Below are 12,497 nucleotides of genomic sequence, written 5' to 3'. Positions count from 1 at the left end.
CTCTATATAAATAGTTAGCACTTTCCTTATATGATGCAATAATGTGACTCCTTACTTTATAAACTTTTTCAGAATGTATTTCTGAGACACTGGGTTCCTCCTCGAGTTCAGGGGCTTTTGCTGGCTCATCTTTAAACTTCTCTTTGGAAGATTGCTTGTTGGTCTCTTTACTTTCTTCATGTATTATTATCTCCTGTGCTTTCTTTTTGCCTTCAGAATTTTCTTTTTTTCCTTTATTTTTTTCCGTAAATTGTTCTTCCTCCAGTAATCTGTCCTGCTGCTCCTTCCAAGCCTACATCAAGTATTAAGAATTCAAATTACTGTAGTTCTCTTTGTACTACAAGATATTTCATATGTTCATGCTGAAAAGAGTACAAGAGAACAAACTCAAAGGAACCACGTTTTCCAAAAGTGTCTACAGTTTTACAATACTACACACTATATTTTGCATAAAAGTACTGACTCATTCGATCCACAGGATCATTCATTCTTGACAACAGGAGACAAATCAGATGATAATTTCTATCTTACAGATTAATTTTTAAAAGAATTTTGTTGCACACTTTTCCACAATGTTTATCACCAAATCATTTTTGTTAGTTTATTCCCAAAAAGCAACTGCGAGATAATGTCTTTATATTCTTTTATAGAAAGATGAATGAGGTATCAATGCCAGAATTATCAAGTTTTTTGAGGAAGACATCCAAGATTTTCCGGAATATTTAGGACTCTGCAGCATTTTATGTTCTAAGCATATCAAAGCACAAACATTTCTGTGGAAGAAATGGTAAGCGCTCACAATTTCAAGTTAGGCATTAGCCTAACCTGAGCCATGACAGCTCAATCTGAGAACCCAAGAATTAACACCATTTCTTATTTACATTCCAGTATCAGTAGAGATTCTCTGTCATAGGGAAACTCAGAGGTACCATCTTTACATTCCTTAATTTCAAAGATATGTAGATAGTAAAAGTAGGAATCAGGATCTTATGTTTTCATAGCTTTATAAGTAGACAATTTCAGTGAGAAGTAGAGTATTATCCATAACTCATTTCCTAGTACTGCAATTATGAATTGCTTTTGGAACGTCTAGTCTTACTCCAAACAGCCTTCCCTTAAAAAAACCCCAACTGAATCAATAAGGAATAAGTGAAAGAAAACAAGAAATACAATATACAAAAAATAGCTAGGAGCAGAAAAACTAAGAGGACTGAGTGAAGGACTGAGTGAAGCCTATGCAAGAATGAAGGCTTACCTTCATGAGATAGCCGTGGTATTCACTAAATTTTAGAAACACGTATTTTTGCCTCACCTTTAGAGAACCTTCTCGGATAAAAGCACTTTTTCCTTTGTCGGACTGAGATTCTGCAATGGTCTTCATTATATTGTCAGGTCCTGATATTCTGCCTTTGAGAAATGAAAAGGGAATCAATGAAGTTATAAATATATTAAAAATTAATACACATTTAAAAAATGGGAAAATAAAATAGGTGCAAGTAAATAAAAATATATATTTGAAAATAGTAAAAATATATAAGTAGAATAAAGACAATGTTAAATATTTTTAGACATAAAATAGTCTTTTCAGGTTAGAAGACACATATCTGACTAGTATTACTTGATAGTCATAACTGGGGACCAAATATAGTACACATATGTTAAAGCATTTAGAGACTGACCCTCTGCTTCTTGCTGTTGAAGGCTTTGCTCCTGCACCAAGTTGTTTGTTTGTTTGTTTTTAATGTAGGTGAGCAATGCTGAATAAATAATAAATGGTATTTATTTTTGCTACTACAGCTGTTCCAGAATTAATTCCCAGTGCTTTAACACCACAACAAGCTCGATAACAGTCAGATATTAAAAATTTTCAAGACAAAAAAGTGAATAAACACTGTCTGAACCTTCAAGCCTTCACTAAAGAAACACCCTGTCTCTTGTTTATTAGAAGGGCTTTATAATATCTACAACTCATTAAAAGGGTATTTCTCTAGGTGTGTGGTTTTATATCATACTTGGATACCCAATACTTATCTACAGAAAAGATAAAATATAGTATCAGAAACTTCCAATTAATTTACTTTGTATTAAAAAGTAAAAATTGCATTGTGGATTACAGCAGTGTCAGTGAAATTGAAATCACCCAAAGACACTGTTGCTCATCTACACATTTCAACTAGGGGTGATTATCTTCCTTCAGCAAGTGAGCTGTCATGAGGCACAAGATGGGCAAGACTCAATCTATCTCCTGTGACAGCTAGATAGGTACAAATTATGATTTAGAAGTCATAACTGTCCTTTTCGTTTCCAAACTATAATCAGACATTTTAATAGGGTTAGGTTTTGTAAATGCTAACTGCATAACCAGAAGTTTTCAAGGTACATTCTCAAAGAAGCTGAACAAACAGAATGGCTAAATGTCCACAAATCATTGTTAATACCATTTAAATACACAAATAGGCAGTTTGGACAAAAGTTCACTTTTGTCAAAAGGGGTTTTCAAATTTTGCTGCCTGCTTAGTGGTTATTATATAAACTGCTTACAATTTCCACTATCCAAACATTGCTTGCAATTAAAGACTTCTCTGCAGTCGCACTGATTCCAATTTCCAGTTTTAGCTTCTAGCCCAAAGCTTCTAATTTCCAGCTTACATCCTGCCCTTTTAAAAAGGAATTTTCCTGAGCCACATTGCCAGCTTTAACTGCTGCTCATCTCTTCAGATGTTTAGTCATCTAAACAGATATTCATATTTGCATGTGATCCTTAAAGTAAATCCCTTAAGCAAACACAGCTATCGTACATGCAAACTTACATTAAAGGTTTCAGTTTTCAGAACAGAGGATGATGCAAACTAAATATGTGTTTTCAATTAATTTCAAAACATATTTATGTCTATACAGATGACAAAACAAGGTTACACTATGAAAAAAATATATTAAATTGTATTTTGAACGGTCTCAGCACTTAACATGAAAACCATATTTTCTAGGATAAACGAAAAAGATGTCCACTTTCACTTTTCTTAGGGAAGCCTGTTTTTCTGAAAGCACGGGCAGACAATTTAAAAGGCCCTTCTACTACACCTTTTTCCAGTTTAAGAGACACTATTTCCTGAGCCGCCATCTTCTCTTGGTATTTGACTTCTTCCTCTTTTACCCAGTCTTCAATGGACTTGGCCACCAGCTCAAGGTAGTTCCTGAAAAGCACAACATTCTTCCATTTACCATAATAAAGTTTTCACTAATATGATTTCATGTCAGACACGATCACTTGGCTTCTCAATTTCTTATAAAAATATTATTTTATAACCTTTGAGAGAAGGTTAGAGGAGATGGTACTTTTGCCTGGCTTGTATTTGCTTAATACATATTACATTTGGGATTTTGGTCCTCCTTTCTGCAGTGATATTGGAAAGTTTTCTTCCAAAGAATGCCTGTCCTCAAAGGAAATCCAGAAAGTAAAAAAACAGCGACATTCAGTTTAAGAAGCATTGAGACTAATTCTCCTCCTCACTGTTTTACCATGAGGATAACTTATTTTCTTAGTTGCTCTTGATTTATATTGCCTTTTAGAATACACTGCATTTGTTTGTTCAGCAACTGATGAGGTGTTATTTTGTTTTATTTCTAGCTCTTTTTCATTGGTGTGACAAGGAAGGTGGTTGGAAATTGCCATCCAAATCCAGATTAGAGAATCAGTGCACGTAAACCCGGCATACATGAAGAATATTCACAATTAACAATTGAAGCAAGCACTGAATGACAAACCGATCCAGATTTTGCAGTTGGTATCAGTAGTTTCATTGTCTCATCTCCTAAAGGTGTCTGAAATGACTGGCAAAATAGTTCATTGTGAATAACTGCTTCTAAGGTAAGATGAATCTTGGAGGTCTTACACATAGTTACCACTCAACACCTTGTTTGGAGTATTACAATAATTGTCTAAAGTAAAATTCTTCACATGTTGAAAACTAAAAGGGGGTTTTAAAGAATGCATAGCAATCAATTGTTATGTCTTAGTATGTTTTTACGTTCATAAATTTTAGATGATTCAATTGTATTCAAATGCATTACAGCTTTCAGTTGTGAAAATGTAGGTAGCACAACCAATTCTTGTCCTCATGCCAGTTTAAAAATTCTTGTTGCAGCATTACATTGTATGTCCAAGATAATTAATGTGTAGGCTATCTACACAGACTGGAGATGTTCATGTACTGTTCATGTATACAGCTTAAAGATGCACAAGTTTCTTCCAGCTTCAGCAAAGTAGATGGAACTTGCTTTAGGGAACTTGCACGGGGAAACTGTTGATCATACACTCAGTAGGGACAAGGTGACTCTGCTTGTTTCTTAAGAAAAGCGTACAAGCTATAAAAACAAAGGTGTTGAAAACAAAACGCAGAACCAGGCTGGAAGCTAGAGTTGCCAGTACTGGAATAACTTGAAGATGAATATACGTTATAAATAAAAACGAGGTTATTCGCGTGGAAAATATTTTAAAGCAATCAAACAGTCATTCAAAGTCAAAAATACACATTCTATTAATATGTATTCTGATGTCACTACTGCCAATGTCTGACTCACAATCATTTCTCAGAAAGGATTAATCTTTTCCAGTAACTTGTGTAATGTGTTTACTATGAAACAGTAAACAAATGTCATTAAGATTAACTTTGAGCAAAAGAATAGTTTTGATAATGTCTGAATTCATTTGGCTTCCTGATAAAGTGGCCACTTTCCTTAACAAGAATTTGTTTTATACACATTTATAACTGTAAGTATATGTGTCAATGTCTTTGGATACCCTTAGTAGCATCCATTGGATTACACCCTTTGAATAGCACCATTCCTGAATTTTCACGTTTTACATGAATTATAGGACCTGAAATCCATAAAGAAGGAAGCGTAACTGGGATCTCCATGAGGAAAGCTATTGTGACATAAGAAATTTAATTTTTCCCTCACATGAGAATTTGCTGTAACAGGACCCACTGTAACCAACTGACCAGCAAGTAATAGAATTTTATGCCAGACAGCAAATATGGGACAACCCTACAAAGAGGGTCTTTAGTCTGTAAGATGTCACAATAAAGAAGTAACAGGTAAACAGACAGACAACTCCTAACAGGGATAGTCAAGCACACCATCTGTGGTGTATTTGTAACTCTCCTGTGTGAAAGCCTAACTCTTAAGTTATTGTTACTAAATTGTTACTAAACTCATCAGATCAGGAGCCAGTTCTTTCATATAAAGGTAAAAACTAGTAATACTACTGCTTAATTAATAAGTAGGGTTTGTGCCTGTTTCTGGTGACTCAGCAGGATCTGGAAGCTAATGCAGGGAACAGTTTGAAGCACTCCAGGTATTTAAAGACTGTCTTCCACAGAAGTGTTATGTTGCTTGGAAACATACACTAGCAAATATTTATGATGCTTGTCTGGACATCTGACATGATCTTTAGCAAAGTTGAATAAAGTCAGAAATTGTCCTGATTATTTTGCAAAGAAAAAGTCACAGAATAAAATGAGAACCCACAGCTCTTCAAAGATACTAAGTAGCATACATAGCAGTGATGTTGAATGCTTCTATGGAACAGGAGCAAAGCACATTAGCTTTCCTTTCATTCCAGTTTCTTTAGGAACTCCTTGCTGCTTTGAAACAGAACCAGATGGAATGTTTCTGAGCAAAGATGGCATGCCCAATTGAAGCCATCATTCATGTCTAAGCCCTGTTTCTAGAGTATGTAGAAGAGTAAGAAGGAGGAAGGATATAGCTATTCCATCCTCAACAGATCTATAATGAATTTACCAGAGAACATGCTTCATTCCTTCTTTGGATGCAAAATTAGCAACTTTTGTTTTGCAGGCATCACAAGCTCTTCATATTTTTCAACTGGCCTTGAATTGACTATTTCAATGTCCTTTCAAGATGATGAGTCAAATTGTTCAAGGACCCCATAGATGAAGTTCGTTTTTTCAAAGAGAAATGCTTCCTGAGTGGGTCTGGTTCCTCACTGTCTGCTCTACAGTCAGGACAACAACAATATGCCATTGGGATGAGGTGTTAGTGTATGTAAACACCAAGTGACATGTTAGATATACTAGGGTATGTGATCTGGTCTCCAGTGTCAGTTCCAGAAGGGTGTGTGTGTCCTACTGGTCCCACTGCATATGTATCAGCCCTGTGCAGGTTTCTTTGAGCACACCATCTGTCACTGTCTTTTGGACAAGAATTTTTGTTGTTGCAACATCAAAAAAAGACTGACCAGGTGGATTTGCCTAACAACCACAAAACAGACAGAATTTTCTCCAAGAAACTTTGTGTTTCTGCTGGTAAATCTCATGGCTCTGGTCTGAGTCACTGCTAATCACAAAAGCCTCTTTTCATGGCAAATAATTTAAGTTGAAGTGCCTGAAAAAGCTGAGATGGACTCATACAGAGTTCCTTGACTGAGACCAAAAGTATGAAATATACAATATGTCTTCAGGAAGGTATAAAAAAGGTGTGGGTTTTTTCAGTCAAGTGATAGGACAAGAGGAAATGGTCTTAAAACTGCACCAGGGAGGGTTCAGATTAGATGTTAGGAAAAAGTTCTTCACTGAAAGAGTTGTCAGGACCTGGAACAGGCTGCCCAGGGAAGTGTTCGAGTCACCTTCCCTGGATGTATTTTAAAGACGGGTAAATGATGTACTAAAGAGATATGGTTTAGTAGAGGATGGGTATGGTTGGACTCGATGATCTTAAAGGTCTTTTCCAACCTTGTAATTCTGTGATTATATATTTTTATAGTTTGAGGAGTCACATAGAATTCCTGCATGGTTGTCATAACTTGGAAAAGCTTTGTCTCAAAATAATTCTTTTGATACAGCACTGTTTTCCACCAGTGTGACTTGCTTTCTTGTAAGTCTATTTTTACCTCATGTTATCTTTTAATTTCAAAGTTTTGCCCCAAGCATAGCCATGCAGGCTTTAATTGAAAATTACTGTGAAAGAGATATGAAAGACAGAATTGATTACCTGAATCCAACATCAGAGTGCAATGCAGTATTCCAAGTCTCTTGGCACAAACGATGCTGATTCATGGGATTGTGAAGAACCATTAGCAAAGAATTACCTAGGGTATGATAAAACGAATCAATACATCTATATTCTTGGGAAGCAGTATGAAGAACCTGAAAAAGAAAGAAAAAAAGGTACATTCATCCTGCAGACAGTAGCATATATACTGATGCTGCACAGCAGTGTTTTTAGCAAAAGGTGCTTGTGAACTTCACTCTCCTAAAGATGTATGCAAAGCATCTGTATTCCAGGAATCTGGTGTTAGGGAAAGTGGAAATTGAAACTCCAATGCTATTCATATTGAGAATATGCACTACCTTCTGAGAATGACCATGAATAAGTAAGTTCTGCTAAGTAATAAACAAATAAATACTAAATAAATACACTGAAATAAATAGTAAAGAGAAGTAGAACTATCATATACTAGGTACAAAGAAAACAAATTTATTTTTTTTAAGCTCAATAAGTTTATTTGGTATTCGATTTGCTACACTATGGCCTACACATCTCTGAAGCTTACTGTATTCTATATTACTCTGCTCTGATTTGTACTCCCCCATCATTTTCAATGTTTAAACTGTCTACCAGCTGAAATTCATTTTCTAGTTATAACTAGAAAAAAGACTTAGGAGTATTTTTACCAAACTATGCAACTGAAATAAAAATGACAGAATTTCATATCCACACATACTCTCTTTAAACATGAAAACCTTGATATCAGATGGTGTAAAAATTATGTTATGTGACATGTAGTATAAGGAAATATTTTGACAAAATGTTATTTTCTGTTGCAGTTATTTTCCATCAGTATCTGTTGACTAGATTCACTAACTAATGACACTTAGCCATTCATGTTACATAGAAAGGAATTCCCCATTTACTGAAATGTATAGTCAGAGTTTCAAGTGTGATGCTAAAGTGGTGCTGAAAAAGCAGTCATTCCTTCACCCTCACAAAGCATATGTCAGGACCAAATAAGAATTGCAGCATATGAAGTTCAAGGTAGCACAGGAACTAATAATCCACTCCTCCCATGAGAATGCCTACCAACTGAAGCAATCCATGCTTGAACTTATCTTTAACATTTGTCATTCTGCCTTTCTGCAAGATGAGATTTAGTTTTCAGCCTGCGAGGTTTCTATAAATTAAGCTTTTAGCCTTCAAAGGGTGAAGTATCATTACAACAAAATTTTCTATTTGCCCATAAAATACTGCAAAGTATGCTTTCACATACACTGGACTAATGAAACCCTTAACTGCCAGGGAGGATCACCACTAAGATAATTTTGCCTTCATTACACGTTTAGCTGGAAGATTTACTACCATCTGCAATGTGGCCAAACCAGGAAATAAAAACCCATTACAAACTAAATTTCACACAAGAAACTGAAAAACAACTAAAGAACAACAGTGGTTGGTAAAATATAAAAGGGATAGAACTGAGTCTGTTATCCAGCAAGGAAATACCCTATAGCCTGCTAATTCTTTGTACAGCATTCTGAGGGGTGACTGCATACAGAAGATTGTCAGTTCACAGATACCTGAGGAAGAACATGGGGCTGAAAATGCTCAGTGAAACTCCAGTCTGTCAAACAACGCCTCTGTATCTTTTTTATTTCTTCTAAGTTTGGTCCTAGGCCACAGTTTTCCAGACTCACCTCAAAATACACCAAAACAAAGTAATGAATATCAACATTTCAGTGTCAGTTGTATTAAATTAACTATAATCTTGTTGACTTAATAGACAGCATCCCATGTTGCATCACAGTTAATTGCATAATGCTGCCCATGTGTAGACCCGTATGGCAGTATTTAATAAAAAACACAGTTACTCCCAAAGGCTTTTGGTCTTGGCCATTTTATGGCAAACATAATCTAAATATTTTTATTATTAGGTTATATGTTTTTGAGTTCTGTAAGCAATTATGAATATTTAAACATGTCGTATGAAGTAATTTTAAGTTTGCTACATTTATCCAGCACTGTATGGCAGGCAGGTGTTTCTGAAGATGCCAAACTACACAGTTTATTAGTGTGACATAGTTTGGCAATTTCTCTCAAAATCTCATGCTAGTATTTGGACCCTGGCATTCAGTGAAACCAGCACACAATTGTCATTAATAGCTTTACCAAGACCCACCGTCTTAGAATTCAAAGAGAGTGATTTCATAGTGCTTAAAAGTTATGGTATTATTTGCCGAACATCACAAAATTAACATTTGCATGCAGCATTGCAAAGGCATCCCCAGTAACATGTCCTGGCATTGAACAGTATCTTCTGTTGTCTCATGCTATAGAGTATAGTTTATTCCATTCTTCACACTTGCCATATCAGAAATAAGATGATCTAATTCTTTGTTCAAAACAGGATCATCCAGATCATCTCTTCGATCTTTGCCATTCATTTCTATACGTCCTGGAAATTGAAAGCAGAACTTTTAAGAAATGTTCCAGAAATTTAATCCCTAAACACTAAGGTTGGAGCGATGCAATTTCCTTAGCCTCCCTGATGAGACTGCCATCAAGTTGAAGCTTACACTTTTATGATCTTAGTCCAATTAATACAGGATCAGTTCTGCCACACTTCTTTCCTAAAAGGGCACTTTAAAATACAGGGACAACAAGTGCGAAACAGTTAATTTAAAAAAAAAAACCAAACCCAAAACCAAACCTCCAAAAAAATTTTTGTAAGACCCACTCAAATCACCCTCTTTACCTGTCCTATGGCTTTGCATAGTCAAAACTACTAAAAATAATCTAAGAAGTGTCCTCTGGATTTATCTGTGAGGACAGATCCAGAACCATTTATCTGTGTACTGAAAAGCAACAACAAACATTCCTTTGCACAAATGACACAAAAAAAAAGAGAAGGAAAACGAATTTATTTCTGTATTTTAATGTATTTTTGAAAAATGCAAATTATAAAATTTAAATTCATTGGATTTATAGAGTTCTGTAAGCTACTGATGTAATATTACTTCTGCCGAATATTTGACCAGTCATTCCATCATTACAATGGGCACCTGATAGCAACAGGATCACATGGAGACTTTATCTTCTATATTCTCATAATTCTTAAAAAAGTAATTTACTTTTAACAGAATTATTTCTGCCCTGAGTCAGGGCAGAGTTCACTAATACTTGATCGAAATTAACACATAAAAGAAAAATACTCTTCCTGGGATAAAATATTTCAGAAAGCATTTGTTCATAAGTTGCTCATAAGCAGCTCAACTTCCAGACATATATTTTTAGGCTCTGCTCCTGTAGGAAATTAGACCTGTTTCCTGACTGTCTTTAAAAGACTTAAGACATCTGAAAGCAAATGTTTACTCTTCCTGGTATTTGCTTTTGTGCTGCAGAAGTGTAGAAATGTTGGTGGTTACATTTGTAACTGCAATATTTGGTATAGTGACTAACATAAAAATAGAACAAACTGACAACCAAAAAAGGTTTCCAAAATTCAGAAGGCAGGCAGATAACCAGGACTAATTTATGTCTGCTCCAACCTTCTAAGGAAAGGACCCCATCTAAGCTGGTTGCCTAGACATATATATTAGGGAACCACAGGCAATATCACGAACCTAAAGGTAAAGCAACTTTAACTGACCTAAGTTCTATTTTTCTTGCATTCCAGAAAAATAATTACTTGTTTTCAATGTTGCTTCTTGCACAACACTGCTCCTAACTTCGTCCAGAAAATTCACTCTGCATGGTCCACAAGAGGTCTTCTATAACTCTGTTCCTGCTCTCTAATATGTTCCTATTCTAATATGAATGAGATAGTTATAGTGGTTCAGATGCCACATAGTAACCTGCTAAAGATATACTATTTGCAGAGACTGCTGATGAAACATGGCTCAGACATTCTTCATGATTTTAACTTGGCGGTTTTCACATATTTCTGGCCAAATGCAGAGTCTAATGTGACATGAAAACTTGATGTTTAAACTATGCCATGACTTCAGTTCTATCATGTTAGCCTTATTCTGATTTCTTTCCATTGGTCTCACTTTCTTCAACACTTAAGAGGCACGTTCCTCTTTCCTCATTACTTCTGAATTCAGCCCAAAATTTTGAATGCCAAAACTTTATGCTGCATTAACCTGTATGTGAAAGAACAGGGAAGCCTAGAAGACAAAAACTTCAAAAGAAGAGGTATGTATGCATGCATAATTACAACATATAACACACCTTTTTAATTTCCAACTTTTTATTTCCAACTTCTAGAGTCCTTGTGTAAATTATATACTCTGCATTTCCTAATATTCATTCACTAGTAATCATAGAATCATGGAATGGTTTGGGTCGGAAGACCACCTAGTTCCAACCCTGCTGCCATGGGCCAGGACACCCTCTGCTACACCACATTGCCCAAAGCCCAATCCAACCTGGCCTTGAACACTGCCAGGGAGGGGGCAGCTACAGCTTCTCTGGGCAGCTACAGCTTCTCTGGGCAGCCTGTTCCAGTGCCTCAACACCATCCCAGGGCAGAATTTCCTTCCACTATCTAATCTAAATCTACACTCTTTCCGTTTAAAGTCCGTAATCAGTCCCTCTTCATCTTTCCTGCAGGTCCCCTTTAAGTGCTGGAAGGCCGCAATAAGGTCTCCTCAGAGTTTTCTTTTCTTGAGGCTGAAAAGCCATCTAATTAGTCTCATACATCACTTTTGATTTCACTCTATGGTTGCTACTGACTTTGCAAAGACTCAGATGCCATTATAATTCAGGTGAGTCTGTATTCAGAAAGGTATTTAAGCCTATATCCAGTATTTTTTATCTCTAAAATATACTTGATGTCACAAGGAATAAATTTTTTCTAGTCCATACTTTTCTATTGATAATGTTTTAAAGTGTTGCTTAAATAAATTAATGTTGTCATACAAAATAGCTAGCTTTTGCTTTTATCTAGTATTCCTACATAACCAGTGTGCAGTCTATACCATACTTGAAATTTCAGTGATTTGTACAAGGAAGAAAAATCACAACCCTGCAATAGCAAATGATAAAATGGTAAAATACATAGTGGAGTCAGATTCTTCAGGAGTAATGTAAGGTTTTTACCAGAGCCTCTTGAAGATCTCCTGTTAGGCTTCTTTTCCATAAGGAACAGTTGTCTCATCTGTCTTGCAAACCTGGCTGGATTATCCCAAGGGATGTAAGACACTTCAGAATCACCTCCAACCATAGATCCAGAGCTCTCCAGGACACCAGATTCACTCAGCCCAGTCAGCCTCAAGCTTTCAAAAGTAAATACTCTGAAGGCTCTTTCTACTTCAGCCCAACTCAGACAGTCTATAAAAGAATTACAATCATTAACTGAAAACATCCTTATGGCTCAGCAGAAGACTATGTAAGTGTATTGCTCTTGGCAACTCTGCAAAAGCCAACAATAATTTCCTTAATGGTACTGGATCAAATTATGTGAGCTAAATTTTACA

General features: G+C 35.8%; 1 protein-coding gene across 1 annotated transcript in view; it reads right to left on the bottom strand.

The window, feature by feature from the left end:
• The window catches only part of SPAG17 (sperm associated antigen 17), a gene marked incomplete at its 5' end in the record, with an annotated part of 113,297 nt that overhangs the window by 55,102 nt on the left and 45,698 nt on the right, over positions 1–12,497 (bottom strand). Inside the window, 8 exons of the mRNA XM_084273881.1 lie at positions 56–141; positions 238–292; positions 1,313–1,407; positions 3,082–3,194; positions 7,015–7,169; positions 8,598–8,714; positions 9,384–9,472; positions 12,121–12,351. Coding sequence (XP_084130007.1) covers positions 56–141; positions 238–292; positions 1,313–1,407; positions 3,082–3,194; positions 7,015–7,169; positions 8,598–8,714; positions 9,384–9,472; positions 12,121–12,351 — 941 coding nt within the window. The remainder of the gene's footprint in view (positions 1–55; positions 142–237; positions 293–1,312; positions 1,408–3,081; positions 3,195–7,014; positions 7,170–8,597; positions 8,715–9,383; positions 9,473–12,120; positions 12,352–12,497) is intronic.

The sequence above is a fragment of the Gallinula chloropus genome (assembly GCF_964237585.1).
Source record: "Gallinula chloropus genome assembly, chromosome: 1".
NCBI classification, from domain to species: domain Eukaryota; kingdom Metazoa; phylum Chordata; class Aves; order Gruiformes; family Rallidae; genus Gallinula; species Gallinula chloropus.
This window is presented reverse-complemented; position numbering and strand designations above follow the sequence as displayed.